Source organism: Scyliorhinus torazame, chromosome 18, assembly GCF_047496885.1.
Source record: "Scyliorhinus torazame isolate Kashiwa2021f chromosome 18, sScyTor2.1, whole genome shotgun sequence".
NCBI lineage: Eukaryota > Metazoa > Chordata > Chondrichthyes > Carcharhiniformes > Scyliorhinidae > Scyliorhinus > Scyliorhinus torazame.
In genome coordinates, this window is record NC_092724.1 from 148,058,716 (window position 1) to 148,086,207 (window position 27,492).

The 27,492-nt window shown below is 41.7% G+C and overlaps 2 protein-coding genes across 5 annotated transcripts in view; one reads left to right on the forward strand and one right to left on the reverse strand.

The window, feature by feature from the left end:
- cog1 (component of oligomeric golgi complex 1) overlaps positions 1–3,528 on the reverse strand; it is a 54,566-nt gene extending 51,038 nt beyond the window's left edge. The window contains exon 1 of one of the 2 annotated variants that reach the window (XM_072483564.1): positions 3,410–3,528. Coding sequence is in view for 1 of the 2 variants with exons in the window: in XM_072483563.1 (XP_072339664.1) it covers positions 2,550–2,864 (315 nt within the window). In the remaining variant the exon portion in view is untranslated. Of the gene's footprint in view, positions 1–2,549; positions 2,865–3,409 lie in introns of those variants that run through there. The other variant, XM_072483563.1, reaches the window with a different exon arrangement.
- On the forward strand, positions 2,884–24,490 carry LOC140395599 (soluble calcium-activated nucleotidase 1-like). Of its 3 annotated transcripts, none has more exons than XM_072483568.1 (4): positions 2,884–2,996; positions 14,149–14,805; positions 16,173–16,376; positions 19,283–24,490. In XM_072483568.1, the coding sequence occupies exons 2-4, from the start codon at positions 14,172–14,174 to the stop codon at positions 19,651–19,653; spliced, it is 1,209 nt and encodes a 402-aa protein (XP_072339669.1). In that variant the 5' UTR covers positions 2,884–2,996; positions 14,149–14,171; the 3' UTR covers positions 19,654–24,490. The 3 variants fall into 3 exon arrangements, with proteins under 3 accessions (XP_072339669.1, XP_072339667.1, XP_072339666.1); XM_072483566.1 differs by lacking the exon at positions 2,884–2,996 and adding an exon at positions 3,235–3,345; XM_072483565.1 differs by lacking the exon at positions 2,884–2,996 and adding an exon at positions 3,345–3,441.
- Positions 24,491–27,492: the final 3,002 nt, after the last annotated feature.

Genomic DNA, 27,492 nt, shown 5'->3' on the forward strand with positions numbered 1-27,492 from the left:
TCAAAACCAATACCACCCTTCTCAGCTCTTCCCATAAAATATGCATCTTTGATCCTAAATCCATCCTTCCCTTTGGGATTATTATTGAGCTCAATCCATGCAATATTGATGACCTAATGAAACTTCAAACCATATACTATAGCAGTGCAAGACAATTCCCTAATGGCAGTTGTCTACCAGGTCCTTATCGTTTGCAATTTGATCCATCGCCATTCTTAATCTTGAGTAACAACAGCCACCCCCCCCAGCAGCGAGCTTCCAACCACTACCATAATCTCTACCATAAAGACTATGCACATCACCTCCATAATACCAGCCACTTCTGCTCCAATTCCAAAATTTTCATCTATGCATCTGTTACTTCCAGGCTCAACTGTTCCAAAGTTTCTGTCAATTTATAAGTTTTCAACCTTGACATTAACTTAAGCCCATCCAAAACTATGCTGCCCGTACCCTTTCCTGCAGGATTTCAAACAAAATTAAAATACTTATCCTCGTGATTAAATTTCTCCATGTCCTCACCCCTGATATTTAACATTGCCCAGCCCTACAAGATTTGTTTTGATGCCAGCTCCTTATAAATCTTTCCCCTTCCTACACCCTGTTGCCTAAGCCTTCAACCACCAAAGCAACACATTGAATTCCCTCCACAAATCTTGGCCAAAGCATTTGTTCACCACTTTTATTATAATGAATGTATTATAATTAATTAATAATCGCTCCTTATCTGTATAATATTTTTTAAATAATTACACCGCTTGGATTTTTCTACATTAAAAGTTGCTTTATAAATCCAACTACGCGCACTGTCAGCAAGATGTCGTTTGCCACTTTAAATATCATCTGTCTCTGCCCACACATAGAAAATAGAAGCAGGAAGCCATTCGGCCCTGTAGGCCTGCTCCACCATTCATTATGATCATAGCTGATCATCAAGTTCAATACCCTGATCCCGCCTCTCTTCCCCCCCCCCCCCCAATATCCCTTTAGCCCCAAGAGCTATATCGAACTCCTTCTTAGAAATGCCACATTTTGGCCTCAACTACTTTTGTGGTAGGGAATTCCACAGATTCATCGCTCTTTGGTGAAGAAATTTCTCCTCACGTCAGTCCTAAAAGGTTTACTCCTTATCTTCAAATTATGACCCCTAGTTCTGGACCCCAACCTCCCACCCCACCACCATCAGGAACATTCTTTCTGAATCTACCCTATCTAATCCTCCTCTAACACAACCTCCTCAAATCCACATTATTATGGTCATCACTCAATCAACTTTGCCAATTCTCTGAGGATCACTATACATAAACTCAAACTCGCCTAAAACACTGCTGCCTGCATTTAAACACACATTAATTCCCAGTCGTCTATCACCGCCTCAACTTCAGCATTCTTTATACTATAAACTAGAATTCTCTCCCTCAACTCCACTTGCATTAGTATGTCTTGTCCTTCTTTCAAAAGCATCCCCAAAAAGTAATCTCTTTGTCCATAATCAAGTTACTTCCCCTGACGGTACAACTAATCCTGCGTCCTGCTCTTTTGATCAGTTAAATATCATGAGCTGTTTAACATATAACTTAACTATGGTATAGCAAGTACTGTATTGATACAAATTGTAAATTCTGGATGAGACAGGTGTTTGCTAATGTCTCTTTGATAAAACATTGAAAATGTGTTAGCTGAAAATTGATGAACACAAAAAATATGATGTGGAGATGCCGGCGTTGGACTGGGGTGAGATCAGTAAGAGTCTTACAACACCAGGTTAAAGTCCAACAGGTTTGTTTTGATGTCACTAGCTTTCGGAGCGCTGCTCCTTCGTCAGGTGAATGAAGAGATATGTTCTTCATTCTCTTCACATACCTCTTCATTCATCTGAGGAAGGGGCAGCGCTCCGAAAGCTAGTGACAAAAAATATGTAATACCCTACGCATATGATTATGAACTTAGTACTGCTATAGACAACAGTCAAAATTGCCCCGAATGAATTCACACAGAAGAGACCAGTGGAATGAAGGTGGAGAGAATAAGCCATCTTGCCCCTCGAGTTTGGTGCATCCTTTAATAAAATTACGGATGATCTTTTTGCCTCACCTCCACCCTATTCCTACATTCTTCAACTCCCCTAGCATCTAAAAATGCTCAACGACTGAGAATCCACAGCTCTGTGGAATTGGGAGTTCCAAAGATTCACAACCCCCATTTTAGGAAATTGCTCATCCCAGTCCAAAACTATTTACCCTTATCCCAGGACTGTGCCTCCCCCTCTCTACCAGATGGACGGTCACACGGGCCAAAACAGTGACTCTGTTCCCAAAAGCTGCCAGACCCTGTGAGCAAGTCCAGCCTTTTTTGTTGTTTATATTCCAGATTTCCAGCAGCCGCAGTATTTTGCTTTTGGCCGCCTACACTCCGGATTCTCCAGCACGGGGAAGTGGCCCCTCAGAATGTACTCAGTAGAATAATAAGTTGCAGTGAGGAATGGCAGAGGACTCGGCGTGTGTGAGGGTTTCCCTGCGGTGAAGACACGGGCTGCCGGGCACACACACCTGGCTGCGCTTGGCAGTGAGAGGAGCCGCTCTGCCAGCGGCGGACGGTTTGATTCGGCTGCAGTACTCGGACATGTCCCGCACCGAGCTGACCACCTTCTCGGAGCACAGCCTCATGTCGGTGATGGTGTCGGCCGCCTCGATCAGGTCGCGGTACCTCTCGCCCACCATCTGGCGCAGCTCCTCCTTCTTCTGCTCGATCTCAGCGCGGACCCTCCGCTCCACCTGCCGGATCTCCTCGGTGCCGTAGCGCTCGAAGAGGGAGCCGGGGTCCTGGATGTCGCTGATCCGCAGGTTCCTGGCGGACACGGCCATGGCGCCGGGCGAGGGATGCGAGAGGGGGAGGAATCGTCGGCTCCGAAAGTGATCCCCAAAGCCGGGCCTCGCACAGCGCAACCTCCCGACGGAAATAAAACAACCACCAGAGAATTGGGACTGGAATAACCGGTAAACAATGGCTGAAACCGCTGCTTTCCCTTCAGCATCAACACTCTCTCTCTCTCCCTCTCCAAACAGACGTGGCCCTCAACGATGTAGGAGCATAATGCGCCTGCGCCGAGGAACGGAGCCGGGACTGCAGACGCGCAGTGGTTGGACAGGCGCGTGCATCCTGTCCGGCGGACGCATGCGCACCAGCCGAACGAATCCGGCTGCGTCAAGGCGACAGAACTGTCGCGGCCGACGCATGCGTGTTTGTCGCGGTGTGGTGGCGCCTGCGCTATTCGTTTCCCCCCTTTGGCAGGGCTTGGGGGGAATGAGGGGGGCGGGGCGGCTGTCTCCGAGCGGAAGTCCACAGGTGAGTGAGTGAGTGAGTGAGCGGTGTGGTAGGTCTCCACCCCTGGTTGTAATGTGAGTCAAACCTGGACCGGCGGCACTGGACGCGATTCGCTCGGTAAGGGGTTTCAGCTCTCGATTTCCTGGGTAATAGGTGTTTCCGAAAGGCGAGGATCCCATGCCATGGAGCCCGGCCGGCGTTGCCAGGGCAATGGACCCCCTCCTGCCCCCGCCCCCCTCCCCGGAACCAGTGCTGTGTCCATGGGGAGCAGGGCTGCTGCTTCTATCAGGAAGTTCAGCTGTAAAAAAAAATACATCCGTGGACTCGCCCTGTTCCTCTGTCACTGCAGCAGACCGATCAGGTTAATATTAAAAGGAATATGATGAGGTTGTCTGTAAATGCAGGGGAATCTGCTTATCAGTCATGATTACACCCACCAGGTACTGCAAATCAATGCACCTGTTAGCAGTTGTGACATAGTTTTGCACCCGATCTTAACTGTTTGAAATAACTTTCCCCATTCTATATACCCTGCAGTCTTTAATGCAACTATGCCCTTCTCTTTCCTTTTGTATTTGAGAAGAGTACAATATTATTCAGTTATTAAAACTTTCTGTTGGAAATTGGGGGGTATGTTACGACTAAAATAAGATCTATTTCCTGGAGGAGTGAGTAGTGAACCCTTGGCATAGATTTTCATTGTGATTCTGTCATGATTGATCCCATAGGTTTGCATGTACTGTGTACATTTCTGTATACTTGAATAATGATTTGACGTTTAAGAGTAGCAATATGTATGGTGACAATGACTGCTGGCTACCTGATCGATGAGCTAACTTTTTGTTTTGGACTGTGGGTGTCACTGACAAGACTCAATTTCTTGCCCACCTCTTGTGGCCTGTGGCGATGTTGGTGTGCTTTTGTAAACGAGTAACTACTGAGTTACTTTGCTGCCTTCATATTGTGGTTCATACTGACTGCATGAAATGAATCACGATCAAGCCCAATCACTCTTTTTCTTCTCCATCTCTCATTTCCCCCATCCCCTGCCCAAATCAGGAGAGGAGTGGGAAACACATCATGACATTGCACAAGTAACATTTTAATTATACTGTGGCCCATTTTAATGGCATTACTGTAAAGGATTGTAACTTAACCTGTGATGCATCTGAGAAAGCTTAAATGTTAATCTTTCTCAAGAAAGCATGTGGGTACATCTGATTTCATTTTTAATATGAAATGACGAGAGTTAATAGCCAACCTTCCTGACCTCCCTTCAGCCAGCCATGGGGCATACTTAAGTGGCACTTAATAGTTAATTGAGTGACTATCCAAGCAACATATTGTTGATGGTTGGAATTATTTACAGTAATTTGAACATTATTTCTCTGATTTATGGGAGAGATCACTTAGTGTATTTAAAACTATGTTAGTTTCTCCCACATAAAATGCTAATCCAACATCTTGATTCATTAGTCTCTCATAAGAATTTGGGAAGTTACTGATATGAGATACCTGAGACAAGTTGTACCAAGGTTAATTGCTTTGTTAATTTTATTACTATTTATTGTACACCACTTGGAGTCGTGTTTCTCCAATACATTATCTTGTAGGATGTACTGTTTGCAAAGATTTGCTGGTGATGATGGAGCTTGTGCATCTGAGCTAAAGTTTAAGAGAAAACCAAACTAAAGCTTCTGAGAAATTGGCTAGTTGCTCAAACTTTACCCAACTGTAACTTCAAAGTAAGGAATTGGATCTGTTTGCCAATTTTCTTGCCAAGTTTTCATCATACTTCAACTGTGGTTTACGTATAGTGATTAAATCTCCTGGCAACATTGGTCAAAAGGTAATTCACATTCATTTTGGAGGAGGGAGTGGAACCAAGATTTTGATATGATTGTAATCCATTAATGTTTAACTGATTAGTTTCCAAGCAGAGGTACTTGGGTGGGGGTTGGGGAATGAGATAGCAAAATGGGAAGACTGAAAAAAATCATACTACTTCATATTATACAAAAGAACGTAAGAAATAGGAGCAGGGGTAGGACCTATGGCTCCTTGAGCCTGCTCTGTCATTCAGTAAGCTCATGGCTGATCTTATCTTGGCTTCAAATCTGACTATCTCAGGCTTGAATGTGTTTAATTACTAATTCTCTAGCTGAAGTATATCAGTCTGATCCTCTATGGGATTTACTTTAGGTACTCTCTTCCTTGGAAAAACTCTTACTTTTTTATATATTTGCTCGCCTACTTTCAATCTATTTCTTCCCTCTACAGATTTTTAGTCCTAGTATTGTACAGTGGCAGCTGTAAGAAGTGTAGGAGAATTGGAGAAATATTTGTTCTATTCTATTTTTACAGACTTATTGTTAGCATTTTTTGGCAAGCAATGAGAGGCTGAGAACTTAATTTTGGGACTCAATTTGTTAAAGTTTGAGACCGATGATATAACCAATAACATTCATTTTATATATGTGTGCAGAGTCAGACTTCAGTTCAAAATTACTGATTTGCTTTGTTTCTTGTGAAGTTTGGGGACAGCGAGAAAGATGCAAATTGTTTACTAACAATAGACACATTGGCAGATGAGAAGAAATTGAATGGGTGGAGACAAAATTTTTATCATGTTTAGAGAACTTAATTGCACTCAAGTAGCTGGGCAAATGTGAGACGGTGAATGCTGCTGAAAATTAGAAAGGTTAGGGCGGCATGGTGGCACAGTGGTTAGCACTGCTGCCGATGGCGCTGAGGATCTGGGTCCGAATCCAGGCCCTGGGTCACTGTCCGTGTGGAGTTTGCACATTCACCCCCGTGTCTGCGTGGGTTTCACCCCCCACAACCCAAAGATGTACAGGGTAGGTGGATTGGCCATGCTAAATTGCCCCTTAATTGGAAAAAAATAATTGGGTACTCTTTTTAAAAAAAAAAAAAAAAATTTTTAATTAAAAAAAGAAAATTAGAAAGGTTAGACGTAGTCTGAATAAACAGAATGGCGGAAATTGGAGAATAATGGAAGCCTTTTTATTTATTCGTGGAATGTGAGATTCTGTGGCAAAGCTGGCATTTATTGTCCTTTATAAGGTTGTGGTTAGACTCTGCTGTAATCCAAGTGGTGTTGGAATGCCCATAGTGCTGGTAGGGAGAGAATTATTGGATTCTAGGCCACCCCATGACAGTGAAGGAAACTACAATACATTTCCAAGTCACGAAGGTCTGTGACTTGTAGGGAACCTTGCAGGTGATTGTGCTTGCTTGCATCTGATGCCCTTGTTGTTGTCAGTGGTAGAGGTTTGGAAGGTGCTGTTAAAGAAACCCTGGTGAGTTACTGCAGTGCATCTTGTAGTGGCGTAACTGCTGTTAGGGTGCTCTGGTAATGGATGAGATCCCAATCAAGCTGAAAGATCAGAACATATTACAAAAACTGCAAATGGTTGAAACCAATCAAGTGATATTGGAATGAATATATTCAGCAAAAACCTATTTGCAGGAAATGTATCTGCTCTGTTCCATGCATGAGGAATGGCTGCTGCCAAGGTTTAGTGGGTCCTTGATAATTCTGATTTACTAACAGATACTTTAAAATAATTTATTGTTGGTGAAACCCTTTGTATATTTGAAAGGTTTGATAAAATGATATTTTACAAAGTCTTATTTACTCTTCATCATCCAACCATACCATGGAACTTCTGTTCTTTTTAATTTAACTAAATGTAAGCACTAACAAGCTTGCTTTTCTCTACAATCAAATGCCAATACAATAAATCCCATGATTCAAAATCTCTGACATTTTAGTGGGAAAATAATTAATAGTTTTGAAAAATTATGTCTTTTAGTTTAAGAATCTACACACTGAACTAGACTACTTTATGAATGCTTAGCCTTTTTCCCCATTTTAATGGAGACATTTGTCCCATGGAAGTAAGTGCAGATAGCTCTCTGAAGATAGAGAGGAACTTGTGTTGGAATATTATGCAGTAACATGCTCGCAGTGACTTTAAGGTTAAGGTTTCATTATGCTTTTTTCCCCACGGCGCTTGTTGTTGATCAGTAATATATACATAATGCAAGTGATTGTGACACCAGTAAAAGCTTTTTGGTTCAAGTATGAACCCCCAATTGATTACTTAAAATGTCTTTCATTTCCTATATTGTAATCCATAATATAAGAAGAACAGTGCCAACCTGACGACACCTAGAGATTAAATTAGCTGCAATTTCCCATTAGTGGTTGTTGCATAATTGAACCAAGAACTTAATCAGTGAATTTATCATTAGCTATTTTTCTCTGAATAAGCATGTTTTAGTAAATGTGCTGCTGCAATTCTTAATATGCAATTTAAATAAAAATATGGAGTCTAAATGACATAAACTATAGTGCTTTGTGACCGTAAACCATTAGTTCGCTTATATGAACCTCCCAAAGTAAGTTCCTGATCATAGTTGTGGCATAGGGGAAGCGTAGAGCTCACAACTAAAGCATTTACTTGAAAAAAAATCAAACATAAATATAAAGCAAGATTCAGCTGTTGAAGCTGAAATCCCGCTGGAGTACTGAATAATGAGCTCTTTTATTAGTTGCTATGGATAAATGTGGCGTTAGAGAAATCTGTGTCTTATTTGTAGACAGATATAGTCTGCTAAGGTCGTTTTTTTCTGGAAGCCAATACCCTCTGGCAAACAGCCACATATGGTCATATCTGTAGTTTGCCTGTTTAGATCTCAAGGCAGTGCTTGTCTAAGTTGTATGTGCCTCTGATTCTAAAGCAGCTTTTTAAGTTTTTAGAAACGGTTGTCTTTAGTATTTCATAAACACTTTGCTATTATTCTTGATTACTGTTTTTCCTACATCAGTGTGTCTGTTGCCAAGACTAATAGTGCAACCTGAGTCATGACGCATGACTATTGTAGCCTTGCATAACTATATATAGTAATTCATGTAGCATTTCCTTTAATTGTTGATTGATCAAAATCATCATTAAACCATTTTACCCTGAATACATAGGGTGTTGAGCCATTGGTTAAGTTCTTCTGGGTCTCTAATCCTCAAAGTTATTTTCACTTTTCTACTTAAACTGAAAAAAGTTAGATACAGAACTAAAATCTGATAAGCTCAGCTCATAAAAGAATAGAACCTTGATGTCAGCTGAAAAAGGCAAAGCCTTTTGCAATGTGCTAAGTCTAAATTCTTTGTGATTGCCAGAGAAACACCGCTATATTGACTCCATCTACACCTCCCGCTGCCTGGGGAAAGCGGGCAGCATAATCAAAGATCCCTCCCACCCGGCTTACTCACTCTTCTAACTTCTTCCATCGGGCAGGAGATACAGAAGTCTGAGAACACGCACGAACAGACTCAAAAACAGCTTCTTCCCCATTGTCACCAAACTCCTAAATGACCCTCTTATGGACTGACCTCATTAACACTACACCCTGTATGTTTCATCCAATGCCAGTGCTTATATAGTTACATTGTATATGTTGTGTTGCCCTATTATGTATTTTCTTTTATTCCCTTTTCTTCTCATGTACTTAATGATCTGTTGAGCTGCTCGCAGAAAAATAATTTTCACTGTACCTCGGTTCACGTGACAATAAACAAATCCAATACAATACAATACAATACAATATTTTGATTAAATCATGAAATAATCGAATAGTATATTTTAAAATTGAAGTAGCTGAACATATTTTGGCGCTGTCTTCATTAAATTACTGGCTAATAAACAGATGCAAATTACTCATGCTGTTCAACAGAATTTTTCCACAATTTACATGTATAACGGAAACATTTTGAAGTACACTTAGATCTCGTTGTGCTATCACAGGATTACAAAGAATGCATTATGAAATAGCAATCAGCATAGCAAATTTTATCTGAATTGGAATGTTTCAAAATTGTCAAGATCATTTTGTATAGTGGGAGTCAAAGTTAGTCACCGTGGCACTTTTGTTTGCTAGTTCTGATATTGGAATAATAGCACCACACTAGTGTTCTTTTGCAATTTTTGTCCTTTGCTCTTAGGCATTCTCCATCCTCACTCAGTTCTCCATCAGACCCCAACCAGCAGAGGACATTGCAGTTCAAAAAACATCCATGAAAATTTGAATCTTTCTTGTCCGAACAAGGCAAAACAACACTGTGTTTCCTAATGCAGTCTAGAATGAGACCTGTGTCTTTAACGTCACTTGGAAAAGCTTGAGTGAGAAATTAAAGTTATTGCTGGGACTCCACCCCGGTGGAACGTGAACAGGATTTACGGAGGCATACTGAAGAAGAAGCTGGACAAGTTTAGTTGGTTCTAGCCATCATGTGCAGTCGACGACCTATGCCCTCTACACTAGAAAAGTGTTGACAATAGCATTCTTTATTTAAGGTGTGTCTCTGAATAATTGGGCTAAAGGCACAGCCACCGCTATAGGCAGATGCACAATAAGCATGAAACCAAAGAATGTTGGGTGGCTATCAGATGGTTGTAGAGCTCCAGGAAGTTACAGTGATGGGGAGGGGCAAGGCTTAATACAGATTTCAACACCAGGATGAGATGTTTAAGTTCAAGGCATTGGGGCCCAAGAAGTCAATGTACTGGAATGGTATGAAAAAACTTACTAAATTTAATTTCTTCCCCAAAAATGAAAATGGATCCAGAGAAGACTTTGCAGATTTACACAAGTAACTCGAAAAAAGCAAAACCAACCATAATATAGGTACTTGATTAATTTCAGAAATGTTTCAAAGACAATTGAACTTCACGAGCAATAGAGACTATCTTGAAGAGTAATATTTTCCGACCCAAACCTCCATGAAATCTCACTGCAAAGTCAGTTTATTTGTTCAGCTGAAATACGAACAAACGATTTGAATCCTAATAATTATTTTTAAATTGAAATTTAATTTCCTCAAAACTCTGCGTTTGACTGAGCTGATCAACTTTAATTGTTTTTTTCCACAAGTTTTGTAAATTTGCAACCCCCCAAACATCTGTGGCATTAAAACACCAACAATCATTTACCTGAGTGTTAGAAATGGTAAGGAGATGTCTTTGTGATTGAGAGTACTTTTTTTCAACAAAGAATTCTACATTTGTACCTCAAAGTTACAGAAATATACCTTTGGATCTCTATTAAATCTACATTAAGGTGCTTGTATATGAACACTGAAAGAAGACAAAATAACATAACAGAACTGGGAGGCCATTGGACAAGATTTATAAATATGATGGGAACATCTAAAGCAGGGTTTTTCAAACTCAGGGTCGTGACCTGTGGAGGGTCACGGAGCGATCTGTTGTGTTGTTCCCGGTCGTATGACAAAGTCTCCAACAGACGCAACCGGCTGCGGGCCACGGGCAGTCTCCAAGTGATGTTTGAGGGGGCGGCACGAGGCTGGGCTGTGTGCTGGTCAGCGCGCGCAGGGGTGGGGACAGGGGCGCGCAATGCTAACAGTGCTGTCTCCAGCTTGGAGCTCCGCTCTGGTGCTCATCCTCTGCGCGCTGCTTGGCCCGTCCCCCGCCATCGATCAGTAGTATGCCACCTGCGGCTCCGTGGTCAAGCTGTTCAATGGCTGTCACAATGTCCGCTTGCACTCCCACGATGTGAAGTACTGATCGGGAAGTGGTCAGCAGTCTGTGACTGTGGTGGATGCAGCTACTGGACAGTGAGGGGGAAGCCAGGCCAGGTTTGTCGAGAGGAATACTGATCAAACGAGACCAGTCAATACGCCTGATACATGTCAACACTGGAAGAAACCTACACAGTCATCACTTTATGTCGCCACTTTCTGGAATCTAGGAAATAAGTGCTTTCGGTGAGAATGAAGAAGGAGATGACTTGGATGTTTGGATAGTGGAACCAGTAAGAAATATTGTGACATTGTATGTGTTTGACAAGTCACTTCATCTTGTCTACTTCATCTCGGGCGGGTGGATGGAGCAGTGGGGCTGGATAGAGGCCAACAATAGGTGGAGATTGACAAAGATATCGTGGACAAACAGACAAAGGGAGTGTGAGCAAGCAAGTTTGACATTATCTGGGACCCAATAATGTGGGAGAACAGGATCCTGGTTCTATGATTTTTCAACGGTTAAATGCAAATTGGTGAGTGTGAATTGAAATAAGTGGATTTGAGGAGGTGTTTTGTCAACATTTTAGTCAAAAGCAAATGCCACACCTCTGATTATACAATGCTTCACATGCAGCACAAGTAGAAACCAATCTAAAATCAACAAACTTAGATTAAATAAGCATGATCCTAAATGGGTAACAAAGAAATCAAAAATGAAATAGTGGAAAAATGACTTTGACAAATCCTGAAGTGAAAAATGGGAAGGCACTCACTGATTAATGTAGGATTATGTAGAAACAAGTTAAAAGGTTGATCAGAGGGGGAACTAGGACGCTGAAAAAACACATCTTGTAAATGCAAAATAGCTGAGTGAAATGTTCTCCAGTATCATAAGTAAGAATAGAAGTGAAAATACTAGAAGATGCAAATATGCGTTAAGTATGTACGGTAAGCAAATATAATAAGTGAGTGAAGAATATTCTGAATGATTACTTTCTCAAAGCATTCATTGGAAAAATTATACATAATATTTCCCCAGGTTTACATGATATTTAACATAAAATATTGAGACTCCAAGGAGATTTACTAAATGCTGGCCATCACTATAATGCAGTCAATGAACACTGGGGAAATAACAATAGATTGTAATCCAGCTAGCATGGGGGGTACAGGACAAACTCCTGTCCGAGGAGGAAATAGGAGAGGGCAAGGTGTCGGATATATATGGGAAGTTGTTGAAGGGAGGGTGTGTTCCAGTGGAAGAAGTTAGGCGTAAAGTCCAAAGATGTGCAGGTGAGGTGTATTTGCCTTGCTACATTGCCTCTTAGGGTGGGGTTGCAGGAATAGGGGGGGGGGGGGCCTTGGTAATGTGCTCTTTCGAAGGGCTACATGGCCTCCTCCTGCACTGTAGGGATTCTATGATGGCCAAATTGAAAAAGAGTGATGAACCAAATGCAGGCATCCAAACATTTAGTCTTCTATTCCATGCAAAATAATTGAATCATTTGGGAGTAAATTTGAAGATAATCCGGTGCAATGTTGAGGATTATGGATTATCTGTGCAACAACCTAATAAACAACAGGTCCTACCTTCTTGATTTCCTTTGAGAAAATAACCCAAGTTGCCTGTGCTAAACCATATATGTCTAATAAAACCTCTTAAAATAATTTGATAATTTTTCATGTGTATATATTTGTAGCTGAAGATCAGGGCAAGACTTGGTTGTGGATAAGATACTATTTTTCGCCAGTAAGAATTGACCAGTGGGCTAATGTCAAGGTGGGGTTAGAGGGGAGTATACAGTGGGTGACCCAGAGCTCAGTGTTGCTATTGCTGCCTTTCAAACTTTACACAGCACCGTGGATTAGATTCTGAAATTCAATGCAAATTTTTCAAACAGCACGAGTAAAATATTCACTTTTATTTTTGTTATGCTAGACTGATCAGAACAGGAGAAGATATAGGGCGCGATTCAACTAAATGGGAACAAAGCCCAATAAGGAGCACTTTTAACCGCGTGTTTCTCGGTACGCGTAGCGCCAAGAAACACATGGCTGTACAGCGCCACACACATTAAATAAGGGGCCTCGGGGGGGAACGCGAGGCTGCACATAGCCCCTTTAGCTACACTGAGGAGCTCCGCTCTCTGGAATCCCTCAGTGTAGCGAGAGATTGGGACGCTATTTCTAAATGACGCGCAATCTCCAAGGCCGACGACGTGATCACCGTTCCCCGCCCCATCCCCCTCCAACATCTGCGCAGGGCACTCCTGGCTCGATCGCCGGCGCACAAAAAATGCCAGCTTGTCACTTTGGCAGTTCCAACCTGGCAGCACCACCTTGGCAGTGCCTGGGTGGCACCAACAGTGCCAGGGTACCACCCTGCCCAAAGGGAATGCACCAGGCACCTCCGATCCCCAAGGGAGGCCCCCACGAGTACCGTTCCGTCTGGTCTCCTTTTGTGGGGACCAATGCTGAACGGCGCTGGCTCAAGGTCTCTTTAGGCGAATGGGCTAGATACCAATGACTCCGTTACCTCTGGAAACTGCATATTAAAATGAGACTAGCTCTCTCACTCTAATTTGCAAATTTGCTGAAAGGTGATCCCACCCACAATGGGGGATTTACATCACAATGTCTCACGAGATCGCATTAGATCTCACGAGGCTTTGCGAGCCGGGTAGATCCCGGGAATGGGGTCTCCCGGCTTTCATCAGCCATGCTGCGCCACGGCGAGCTGCTTTGCGGGCGTAGTGTGGCCATTAGACCGTGCCCATAAGGTGAGCAGGAAAGAGCATGTTAAGCAATCTTTATTAATCAAAAATGATTTTGTGGAAGGTTAAAATTACACCAAGAAAGTTATGTTTTGCATTTGTGTATTTGTCTGGAACTGCATTTGTCAACTAAAGTTTAAAGCCCTTTAGGATGTTTCAAATGACCTGAGTGTAGTTGTTGCTGACAGGATTAACATCCAAATCATCTCCGTTTTATTATAGACTTGCTATATGTGGTAAAGATTTGCATTTTGTGGTGTACAGTAGTGCCAATTATTGTAAAAGTAACTTATTTGCATTGAGCCACAATAGTTATCAAAGCAATATCTTCTGATTTGGCTGAATACCATAATTGTGCTGAAATTACATACAATTAGCACTTTTTATAACCATCCTGCAACATATTCTTCACGTTTTTTGATTGTCAATCAATAAGCTATAAAGAAATTTTTCTGAATTTTGTTTAATCTTGTTTCTCTTTCACAGGTTTCTGCTTCTGCTGCAGCTTCATGTCTGTACACCTATATGGTTTATCCAATGGAAATGATTCTATGAGCTCCCTTCACATATCTATTGGTGGTCTTCCTGTTATAGCTTCCATGACAAAAACAAGAGATTCACGTTTTCACCTGAAATGGAAGACTATACTCATAGCTGCTATAGTTCTCTTCATACTATACATGCTATATTTTCACAAGAGTTCCCCAAATAGCCCACATCCACGAAATGTCCACAACTGGCAGATTGATAATTTTCCAAGGGACAGATACAATGACACTTATCCTCTTTCGCCCCCACAGAAGACCCTGGAAGGTATCCGATACCGTATTGGGCTGATTGCTGACCTGGACACTAACTCAAAGAATGAAGTCAACAGTGACACTTGGTTTAGTTACTTAAAGAAAGGCTACTTGATATTATCAAACAGTGGTGACAAAGTGACTCTCGAATGGGACAAAAATGTGTCAATTCTCAAAACACATTTGTCAGAAAAGGGACGTGGCATGGAATTGTCAGAACTCATAGCATTTAATGGAAAGCTTTACACTGTGGATGATAGGACAGGAGTGGTATATGATATTGATGGCGATAAGGCAGTCCCTTGGGTAATTCTCTCAGATGGAGATGGAACTGTTGAGAAAGGTACCATAATAACTTATTTTATCCTTCTTTTGCACAAGCAATTTCTACTAGCCTTGTGGAATATTGTAGTTTGTCAGTCACCGTAAATTTAGCGTCCTTAGCATGGAATCTTTACAAACCTCTTAAGAGATGAGGGTAGAGAGACGGCTGGAAGATTTACTGAATGTCTCTTCTTCAGGAAGAGCTTATTGCTGTACTGTATAATCACTTTAAATTATTATATGTAGTAGTAAATTATTGGATTATTAAACACATTTTATTATTCTGTTAAACTAAAATTTTTATTTTTATGCGTGATACTAACAGTAACATTTTTTTGACCCTCTTAGAGGATGGGGAAGTGATCTGCCCAATCCATTGTCATTGTCAATATAACTAGCTCTTGGGTTTAGAATTTTAACCTAAGTGTGTGATTCCTTTTTTTTCGATCACACTCCGGTTGTCCCCAAAATCACTTCCCCAATAAATTGAAATTCTATATCTACCAAATAGGTTAATCTATACAAAATATGTTTTCTAATAAAATTAACATACTGTGGAGAAAGGACTACTGAGGGATTTATTCCATGTAGTTACATGGGAAACTTTTAAGATCTACTATTTGAGGCAGTTCGTTATAAACACTGACACCAAAATTTCACTGTTGTGACTGTTTATCATAGAATTTACAGTGCAGAAGGAGGCCATTCGGCCCATCGAGTCTGCACCAGCCCTTGGAAAGGGCACCCTACCTAAGCCCACACCTCCACGTTATCCCGTAACCCCACCTAACTTTTGTTTTGGACACAGAGGGCAATTTAGCATGGTCAATCCACCTAACCTGCACATCTTTGGACTGTGGGAGGAAACCAGAGCACCCGGAGGAAACCCATGCAGACATGGGGAAAACATGCAGACTCCGCACAGTCAATGACCCAAGTGGAAATTGAACCTGGGACCCTGGCGCTATGAAACAACAGTGCTATCCACTGTGCTACTGTGCCGCCACGGTATTTTGATTTATTTGATTTGATTTATTTACCGAGGTACAGTGAAAAGTATTGTTCTGCATATAGTCCAGGCAGATCGCTCCACACATGAAAACATAGAACATACAATAAATACACAATGTAAATACATAAACTTAAGACATTCGGTAGAACATGTAGGAAGAGGATCTGATAATATTGTAGGAGCAGTGGTTAGAACCCCTAGCACAGCAGCACTCCAAAGAACCAGAGGGAAATAACATGAGTATATCCTCAGGATAGGAATATCATCCCTCATTATTTGATATATTTTGAGCTATATGCTATTTTGTCTTAATCCAGAACATTATTTGTGGATTACCTTTGCTATAACCTTACTTTGTCCTGCTATTTCTTAAGGTTTCAAAGCTGAATGGTTGGCGGTAAAAGACGAGCACCTTTATGTGGGTGGACTTGGTAAGGAATGGACTACAACCACAGGGGAAGTAGTAAATGAAAATCCAGAGTGGGTAAAAGTTATTGGTTACAAAGGTGATGTAAATCATGAAAATTGGGTGTCTCACTACAATGCACTCCGCACAGCTGCTGGAATCAAAGCCCCAGGTAAGCAAGGTTTGGAGAGGGGAGAAAACTTGCGTTATACATTAATATCAGAATCACTCTGGTGAATGTTCCAGTGCAGCTTTTAGTCATCCTGATCATCCTAACTGTGATTGTGATCCTTTCCTTCCTTTCACCTGCAGTTTTTTCAATTGTTTCCACCACTCTTTCTCCCCACCCCCATGGATTTGTCTAAAAAAAAAACCTGCCAGAATTTTCTTTAGCTCCATGCTTAAAACACTTTAGCTTCCTCTAGAATTTAGTGCTAACCTGAACAAAAACAAGCCAAAGACTTTATTCCTGAGAAACAATCTTTGAAATCTGATGGTTTGGTGCACATGGTTTCTTTTTGCAAAAACACATTATTTGCATCTCATCTCTTTTGTAATATTGTCAGACTTAAATTTGTAACATGAGGGTAAAATGTTCTCCGCAACCCTCAAAAGATCATGTGCGGGATTCTCTGTTGGCTGACGCTGAAATCAGGATTCTGAATTGGGCAGAGATTAGGTTCCGACTGCAAAATCACGGCGGGTGCCGATTTGACGCCAGATCACAATTCTCCGTCATCTCGACATCAGTATCAATGCGGTCTGGAATGCACGTACAGTAAACACCGTTTGCATATCATTCGCGTGGTTGATCAGGTATTCCCCGGGGCCTCCGCGATTCTCTGCCTCCGATGTGCCCAGTTCCTGACGGCGCAGTTCGTGGCTGCTGAGAGAGAGAGGGGGTACGGAAAGTGTCCAACATCGCCATGTTTTGCTGACAGATGTGCCACTGGCCGGGGGCTTCTGCCAGAGCCGGGGGGGTTGTAGCGGGGGGTGGCCAGAGCTGGGCTGTGGGGTCGGGATGGACGGGCACTGAACACCATTGTCGCAGCCGGAAAGGCAGCCATGCGGCAGTGCACACTGCTGTCAGCCCACTGTGAACTTAGGGCCACGGATTGTGTAGGTGCCTTCTGGTCCCAGCCGACCCATCTGCTGTATGGGCACGATCCAGCACAATCAATACCATCTTGTTGGCTGGGATGAGAGTGTGTGGGGATTGTAATGTGTATATGCGGCCGCAGCTTGTCATCCTCCCGAGTGTCAGTCATGGACCTGGCAAATCCCGCACTGTTTTTCATTGAAATCGATTGTGTACCATGTGGCGCCCGTGCTAGCCCCTCCACAGTCGCTGAGTCGGTCCAGGTGTGACACCGGTTTTGCTATTGTGAAAGTCCACATATCCTGCCCTGGCATCAACACTTGATCTCAGGAACGGAGAATCCAGCCCCATAACTTTCTTCTATAGATCTCTTGCATACGATACTGTCGAGGCCAGTGGTTTCCATCACAGATATTTATTTATTTAGTTTGGTGCTAAAATATTAGTCAATCTTATTACCTAAGCAATGTATTACCTTGTTCACATTGTGCTATAAAAATAGATTATGCTTATTGTTAAACTAGCCTACACTGCAATTTTCTTCATCAAGAGAAAACCTTTTAGGACATTGGCATTGCTGGCCACATACATTTTGACTGCTAACTGTCTTGGCTTTACTTCTTTGTACTGGAAATATACGGCTCAGAGTTATATTTTAATGTAAGGACCAGGAGAGCAGAGCCAAATACACCTGGAAATGGTTAACACAGTTAATAGAACTGGATAATCAGTTGGCAATTACACCAATCGGTTAATTGTGAATCAGTTTGGAAATACATCAGTTAACCGGATAACCAAAAACATAAATTTTTACTGATTATCACATAACTAATAAGGCTTTGAAAGAAGGGTTTGAGAACATCCAAATAATGCTGGTGGTGATCATTGGCTTTCATTTGGAAAGAAACCATTTTCAATGCCTTCAATTTCTAATCATAGTGTGCCTTCAAAATTGAAGGGTCTGCTACAGGAACAGCTATCGATTATCTGCATAATTTTAATTTAATCTATCAAAATTATGTGGTTTTAGACTGCCTCAGTAGGGTCAGTGATACTAATGTTAACCAATTACCTGATGCTGCCTTTGTCACCAGCACTTCCTGTCATTCAGGTTTAAGTCTGTTTGTTAGAATTCTAATATAATTTAGTGAATAGAATCATAGAATTTACAGTGCAGAAGGAGGCCGTTCGGCCCATCATGTCTGCACCGGCCCTTGGAAAGAGCACCCTACTTAAGCCCACGCCTCTACCCTATCCCCATACCCCACCAACCCCACCTAACCTTTTTAGACACTTAAGGGCAATTTATCATGGCCAATCCACCTAACCTGCACATCTGGGAGGAAACCCACAGACACAGGAGAACGTGCAGTCTCCGCACAGACAGTGACCCAAGCCGGGAATCGAACCTGGGACCCTGGAGCTGTGAAGCAACTGTGCTAACCACTGTGCTACCATGCTGCCCTTGTTTTCACCTTGCCATTTTCAAATTTTGGTCAGCCATTCTCGATGGTTTTATTGTGTTTTTGTATTAACACATGTTGAAGTCAGGAGGCCATTTTTTTTTTAAAGCTGCAGTTTATACTATACTGTCTCAGCGTGCCATGTTCCTTTTGATAAGAGTTAATATTTTCTTTACTGTCCAAGTGCAGTTTTCCTCGGGGGCTGGTTTAGCACAGGGCTAAATCGCTGGCTTTTAAAGCAGCAGACCAAGGGAGGCCAGCAGCAATTCCCGCACCAGCCTTCTCGAACTGGCGCCGGAATGTGGCGACGAGAGGCTTTTCACAGTAACTTCATTTGAAGCCTACTCGTGACAATAACCAATTTTCATTTCTTTCATTCATTTCATTCATTTAGTTGTTAAGTGCAACTTGGAAAGATATTTTACAGCAAGCTTAAAGACTAGGATTCAGTGTAATTGAGTCTTCATAATATGAAGTGCCTTATCTGAAAACTAATTTTCATTCCCCACAACTTAGGATACCTCATTCATGAATCTGCAGCCTGGAGTGATCGACTACAGCGCTGGTTTTTCCTGCCACGGCGAGCGAGCAGTGAACGTTATAATGAGAAAGATGACGAGCACAAGGGAACAAACCTCATTATTAAATGTACTCAAGATTTTAATGAGATATCGGTGAGCAAGATTGGAGTGGTTAACCCTACACATGGATTCTCTTCCTTTAAGTTCATTCCAGATACGGACGATCAAATTATCGTGTCGCTGAAATCTGAGGAAGATAATGGAAAAATCGCGACTTATATTATGGCTTTTACTTTAGATGGACGCTTCCTTTTAGAGGAAACAAAAGTGGGGGATATAAAATATGAAGGAATAGAATTTATATAAGACGTTTCTGGTCACAAATGCACAGATCTGAATTCAAGTACTACTTTTTCCAAGAATATTGAGACGGCAGTTCCCTGTCTTGGTATCATCTGTTAAAATTGTTCTTGGTCACCATTAATCTGAAGTAGTGTTCCTTTGTAATACCCTCCATGGTTACTTGTAAGAAACCAAATACAAGGTATTGCAAGATTCTCACTTTTCTCATTCCTTCAAACATCAATCAAGCAATTAATTTTGCTGGAATTGTTTTTTTTAAATTCTGGGGCTGTTGCCTCATGCTCATGTGACGTAAAGTTTACAACCAGTCCAAAAAGAATTGCATGTCTTTTTCTTTAACTGTAAATCAATATTGGTTTAATTTGTGAACTTGTTGACTTTGCACTTCCTGAATTTGCATCGCGTAAGACTAGAAAGTATTGTAAGCTGGTCATCTCACAAGGCTTGCATACTGAAGTAAATACCAGGGTTGAATTTGGCCAGTATCACTGACTTTTTAAAAAGATGTCCCAAACTCAACTGGCACAAGTGACCTTTAAGCAGCAATTAATTAATTAGTCTATGCCATGTGGGGAACAGGAAAATGTTAATTTTACTGGTGTGGAGTTTTTGCTAGGTTGCACTAGTTTTTCCAGCACGATCCACCCAAAGTTGGTTGAATTTCAAGCATAAGTTACATACAGCTTTCATGAACTTTTATCACTTACTTAAAGCAAATCATGCTAAAAGCCATCCCTGGCCACAAACCCCAGATCAAATTAATCACAGTGGCACGTCGCTTGTTAATTTATGCTCATTTAGGTGCTATGAGCAGACTCTTTAAGACAGATTTTGCACTCATCTACATCTTTAATTTGGCTCATAAATGTACTAGGATACACCAATGAAACTGGGAAATAGATCTGAATAGGTTTTTTAAAAATCCTTTTTAGGTGAGAGGCTGAATGGCCTACTCTTTCTTATGATCTTATTAAAAATAGGGATTGCTTACAGAGGGTGGACTAGAAATCTTAATAAAAATGCTATTTTGTGCTGGATACATTTTTAGGCATCAATAAAACTGAACTAGATTGCCATATATATTGTAGGGTCTTTTTTAATCTAAGGAGAAACAATAAAGCATTGCATTCTAAAATGCTGCCCAACTTTGCCGATTCATGGAAGATTTTCTATGTGTGATTATGCAACGAAGGAAGTGGAAACAGGAATCTAAATTCACTTTGGAAATGTAATGTAATTTTAAGTGCAGTTTGCACCCAGATTGTCGATTGCACCCAAAGGGTAAACTCTATCCTCAGAATTCTCTTCACCATTTATCTTTTGGGGAAATGGTAGCACCATGTAGCAGAAAAGGGCACATGAAGACTAATTTTGTTTCTTATCCTGTTTTCCAGTTGCAGGTTGCTTTTAGTGCTTAAATGGAGGTGGAGGAGGAAAATGTACTAAAGATAACAAAATAAACACATTCCATTTAATCACTGCCTGATTTGGAGAAAATGCAACAAATATGTCAGTCTAGCGAAGCCCCAGTTAGCAATGTGGTAGAGATTTCCTGAGGTACACTCACTCAATACAATTACATCACCCATGTATTTAAGCAATGCTTCTGTTAATTATATATTTTATTTAAATAAACCCTCAACAGAACTGCGAGGTTCCAACATTTAAAACACTGGCTGTTGTCGTTCACTTAAACTGGAAACTATCAAAGGAATGTCAATTCTTTTATTACTGTGAGTTCCGTCATTCAGAAATTAGGTTAAGCTGTTGGAGAATATATTTTTGGTCTATTTTAAGTAATTACACCAGGTATCTGTTCTGCAATACAATAATTCTGTTAATTAGGAACAGAATTAAATACACCTTAAATCGGAAAGAAAGACTGGTAAATTGTCATATTTGACCTTATGTTCTGTATGTTTTGATATTTGCTTTCTGAGTTTTCATTTTGCGATCTGTATAATGGTAATTATTTTATGACGTTGTCTGTTCTGCTCTTTACCTATAGCCCTACGTAGTTTCTTTCATGTGTATATATCTAATTCCCTTTTGAAGGCTATTGACTATGCTTCAGACCGTACATTCCAGATCATAACTTGCTACACATCTCCTTTGTCAGTTGTATCTTGATTACTGAAAAGACTGATAGTTTTGTACACCTATTAAAGCTCTCATTAACTTAAGAAAAATGTCACAGATGCTGTAAATCTGAAATTAAAATTCTAAAATAAATATTTCTTAACCTTCTCTGCTCTAATGAGAAGAATCCCAGATTTTCTCATCATCAGAAGTTCGAACTCTAGCATGACCTATAATGAGCACAGTGATTTCATGATTATGGTTCTAGACTAGCTGCCCAGATCTATAACCTACATTGAACCTTGCTTGCAATTTCAAGATACAAATGGATGGAGGTTAATCCATATTTGATGTGCCCATTTATTACAAGTGGTCAGCAGCCCTTGCAGGGATTGCTGAAATTTGCTCACAAAACATCCCAGAAAATATTCTCATGGACCAGCAAAAAGAATTGAACAGGCTGTTGGCCTGTTCAAAGTCTCTCCCACTGCTCCCAGGTTCTGGCTTGTCAACCAGCCTGGTTTGGGTGGCGACCGATTTCTCCCCCTCCCAAAACCTTTGGGGCACGCTCAGCTGGCCGCCACAGATGGCAAATGATGCCTTTACCTCGAAATGGTTTGGGCCTCCCACAGGTGTGAGCAATAGGAATACACCATTGATAGTTCAGATTGCTCCTTGCGTTTCTACTAACTATCCTTTGGGAAGCAAATATTACCTGTATCGAGTCAGTTTGTAATATGAAAAATTTTGCAGTGTAGACAGACCACAATCCTACACAATCTCCACTATTGACAAATGGCAACAGCTTTGAAAGCCACAGAAGGAGATATTGGTTCAGATGACCAAAACCTTGGTCAAAGAGATGGTTTTAGGGTGTGACTTGAAGAAGGAAAGTGAGGGAGAGAGTCGGAGAGATGTAGGGAGGGAATTCCAGAGCTTGGGGCCGATGTGTTATTGCGTCTAATAGCAGAAGAGCAACATGTAGATCCACAGCCAAGAATTAACTATGTTTGAGATTTATATGCAATGTCTAAATTTGCTCACTTCAGAATGCTACATGGCCCAATTTAAAAGGTACCAATTACTGACCAAACCAAATTTGTGAAGTGATGGGTGCAATTCACTACGGTATGGTTTAACTAAATGGGAACAAAGCCCCATAGCTAGCGTGTTTAGCCACGTATTTCCCGTATTCGCAGCGCTGAGAAACACAAGGTTATAAAACGCGACTCGCATTTGATAAGGAGCCTCAATGGGGAACGCACGACTAATGTCGCACATAGCCCTGTTTTGTGCACTGACGAGTTCTGCTTGCTGGAACTTTTCAATGTAGCGCGAGTTCTGGGTGCCATTTTTAAATGGTATTCCAAACGCCAAGGTCCCGTTCGCACCCTCACACAAATGCCAGCTTGGCACCTTAGCAGTGCCCCTGCCATCTAGCAGTGCCACCGGAGCACCTTGGCAGTGCCAGGGTATCACCTTGCCCAAAGGGCATGCTCCGGTAGACCTCCAATCCCTTGGGAGACCCCGACAGTGCCCTTCTGTCTGGTCCCAGTTTGCGGAGACCAGTACTAAAGGGCACTCACCCAATGTCTCCGAGGCGAAAGAGATAGATCCCACACCTTGTGTACCTTGGGAATCTGCACTTTAAAGTGAGACTAGCTGTGCCACTTTAATATGCAGATTTGCTAAAAAGTGATCCCACCCACAATGAGCGGGATTCACATCGCAACGTCTCGCAAGATTGCATTAGGCCTTGAGGTGTTGCAAGCCGGGTAGATCCCAGGAGCGGGGTCTCTTGGCTTTTATCGGCCACGCTGCGCCGCAGTGAGATGCGGCGCGCCAAAGAGTCTTTGCACAATTGCACCTGCGTCTTTATGCATTGTGCAGCCATTTTGTCTAAGGGGAGTTAATTAATTTTTCCTTGCTAGAATTTTGGAAATTCAACTTTTGATTGGACTATCTCTACGTTTATTTGAATGCAAATGTATTAACAGCTCTTATGGATTTTGGTACTGATATTCCGGATCCCTTCAGACATATAGGTTAGAATTTTCTGGCCGTTCGTGTCTGCAGGATCTTCCGGTCCTGCCGACAGCGCACCCCCGCCGTGGGTTTCCCATCGGCGAGGGGTGCATTCAACAGGAAACCCTGTTGACAACGGCAGCAGCAGAAAATCCCACCACTGGCCAATGGCAGTACGCCACCACGAAACACACAGCGGGTTGCGCAGAAAATCCTGCCCTTGGGATTGAACAATATGGGTGCACCATTCAGTGACATTCATCATGTTGGGTAAATGCTATGCGGTGTTTATAAGTGTACTAGCATATGATTGCAGAATTTCCTCAAACATGTATTCATTGCAAAAACCATGTTTTTAAATTGGCATTCCTCAACTGTGTTAAAACCGCTCAAATTCATAAATGGATGGCTGTTACCTATGAAATGCAGTTCTGTTGATGTTTTTAAACTACCATTAGGCACTGGATCTGAACCAAGATGTTTGTAATTCCCACAGTGAATTCTGTACTATATTCTCCAACTGTATCAAACTTTGATTTGCTGCTTTCACATGGGATGAATCTTTGTATTTAATGTACCAGCTCTATTGGTAAGGTCTAGTTTCAAAACGTTAACTCCAATTATTGATAAAATCTCACACTGCCTTCAAATGTTTTGATATTGGCTCTAAATCTCTTGATTCCCTTCAATAAAATGTGAGCAAGAACAAAATATTAATAAATCTTTTGTCTATTAAGTGTGCAGCCTGTCTTTCCTGTTTTAAATTCAATACTGCATAATTGAACACGATGAAAGAAAATCTAAATTAGCCACATTATGGTCAAATACTGATACTTCCAGGTCAGTCGTGAAAATGACCAATTCCTCTTGCTGTTGTAGGTTGCATACAAAACCTGAAAGAACACGAGGGTTGACACTGGTTTACCCAAGCAGCATGTAGCGAGCTTGTAGCAAAACAGCAATCAATTTTTACTCGCCGAATCTTTCCACTGAAGTTTACCATACAATAGTTCAAACTCTCTTTAGCGGACTCACTAATCTCTGCTTTTGCTTAATTTAAAAGTAAAAATACCTTGGCAATGTTTTCCAAGGCAGTGGGAATAAAAACTGGCACAGTGTGTAACAGGCTGCTGATTTGCTTGGAGTCTGGTTTATGCTGCTGACATAGACCAGACCAAGATCACCCCCAGTGATTATCTGATTAATTGACCAAAGGTTGATCCATGTTTCTATTGTTTTCAGATGTGTTGTGAATATTTTGTTTGCTTTTATACCGTGCATACACTGAGTAAGGCGTTCAAACAAACCAACAACTATTCCCTTTTGGTAAATCATACTCAATTTTTCTTGTTCTCTGCCTGCTCAAGACTTAAACATGATAAACAATGTTAGGGAGGCCGGATCAGACCCCAACTTGTATCAGGATAGTGGACAAGAACGCAAAGCAATTTTTTAATTTTTAAAACTGTGAGGAAAGGATACTTCACCCCAGGAGTGATGACTGTGACCAATAGGTATCTTTTATGTTAAAACAAACTTTAATTTAAACATAGAATTAACCATGTTAACGTCAAAAAAATAGTTTTACAATTATCAGTTAAACAGTTCGTAAACAAAAGGAAAAAAAAATTTAATGTACTAATCTACCCATCCCACCAATTAAGCAACCCAATACAATTCAAATGCCACTTATAAATAAAGTTAACAAAACAGGTTGCTTGCTTAGCTGTGTAGAGACATTTCAAGAGCAGATCCAGCACACTGCTGGTTCAACTTAACAGCATTTGGCAAAACTGCTGTTCAACTTAAAATCCCATAACACGCTGAAAAACTACAGACAATACCCTGACAATATTCCAGCTATAGTATTGTATACACAAGAAACAGGACAAATCTAACCCAGCCAATTACTCGTGCTAGTTGGAGTCATATCTGGCACAAAGGAAGATGGTTGTGGTGGTTGAGGTCAGTCATCTCAGCTCCAGGACATCACTGCAGGAGTTCCTCAGGGAAGTGTCCGAGGCCCAACCATCTTCAGCTGCTTCATCAATGACCTCCCATCATGAGGTCAGAAGTGGGGATGTTCACAAATGGCTGCACAATGTTCAGCACCATTCACCACTCAGATAATGAAGCAGTCCGTGTCCAAATGCAGCAAGACCTGGACAATGTGCAGCATGGGTTGACAAGTGGCAAGTTACATTCGTCCCATACAAGTGCCATGCAATGTCCATCTCCGAGAGAGGATCTAACCGTTGCCCCTTGACATTTAATGACATTATCATCGCTGAATCCCCTACTACAACATCCCATTGATCAGAAACTGAACGGGACTAACCATATTAATACTGTAGGTACCAGAGCAGGTCAAAGGCTAGAAGTCCAATGGTGAGTAACTCACCTCCTGAACATGCCCCCCCCCCCCTTCTCCCCAAGGCTGTCCACCATCTACAAGGCACAAGGCAGGAATGTAATGGAATACTCACCACTGGCCTAAACGAGTGCAGCTCCAACAATACTCAGGAAGCTCAGCACCATCCAGGACAAAGCAACCCACTTGATTGCTACCCCTTCCACAAATATTCAATCCCTCCACCACCAATTAACAGTGGCTTCCTTGTGTACCATCTACAATTTGTACTGCAGGAACTCGCCAAGGTTCCTTACACAGCCACAACCACTACCAACTGGAAGGACAAGAGCAGCAGATACCTGGGAACTCCACCACCTGGACGTTCAGCTGCAAGCCACTCACCACCCTGATTTGGAAATATATTGCCGTTCCTTCACTGGCACTGGGTCGAAGTGCAGGAACTCCCTTCCTAACAGCACTGTGGGTGTACCCCTACACCTCGGAGATTGCAGTGGTTCAAAAAGGCAGCTCACGGCTACATCCTGAAGGGCAACTCGGGATGGGCAATAAATGCTGCCTTAACCAGCAATGCCCACATCCCATAAATGAATTTTTAAAAATCAGACCTGAATCTCCAGCAATCAAAAGATGATTCCATTAGCCCTTTATCTGTAACTAAGTAAGTGGTTGGCAATCAATCATTACATCACCCTTTACAACTCCTTAATTGCAGCATTAACAGACATACTACCTGTATGTATTTTAAACCAGGGTTTATGAACAATACTGCCACAAATATGAAATATAGAACTTACAGTGCAGAAGAGGCCATTCGGCCCATCAAGTCTGCACCGGCCCATGGAAAGATCACCCTACCTAAGCCCACATCTCCACCCTATCCCAGTAACCCCATCTAATCTTTTTGGATGCTAAGGGCAATTTAGTATGGCCAATCCACGTAATCTGCACATCTTTGTACTGTGGGAGGAAACCGGAGCACCTGGAGGAAACCCACGCAGCCACAGGGAGAACGTGCAGACTTAACACAGACAGTGACCCAAGCCGGGAATTGGGACCCTGGCGCTCTTAAGCAACTGTGCTACTGTGCCACCCAAATATAATGGGTGGATTTCTCCATTGCCGTGATCCTCCGCTCTGCCGGTAGCGTGCCCACGCCCACGGGTTTCCCAATGGTGTTGGGTGGCCACAATGGGAAATCCCACTTCCAATGAGAACCAGAGAATCCCACTCAATATATATTGATTTCTACATTCATCTCAGCAATTTCGATCCATTCTTTTACATACATTGTCAAAATAATAGAATTGATTATCAGGAGTGAAATTGAGGATTATTACAAGATTCTTACAATAGCAATCTAATAA

What these genes read in the sequence shown, in the direction of transcription:
- LOC140395599 (XM_072483568.1), top strand. Translation starts at nt 14,172, where the DNA reads ATGTCTGTACACCTATATGGTTTATCCAATGGAAATGATTCTATGAGC. An exon ending in AGATGGAACTGTTGAGAAAG is followed by an intron (nt 14,806 to 16,172) that starts GTACCATAATAA and finishes CTATTTCTTAAG; the next exon opens with GTTTCAAAGCTGAATGGTTG. An exon ending in TGCTGGAATCAAAGCCCCAG is followed by an intron (nt 16,377 to 19,282) that starts GTAAGCAAGGTT and finishes CCCACAACTTAG; the next exon opens with GATACCTCATTCATGAATCT.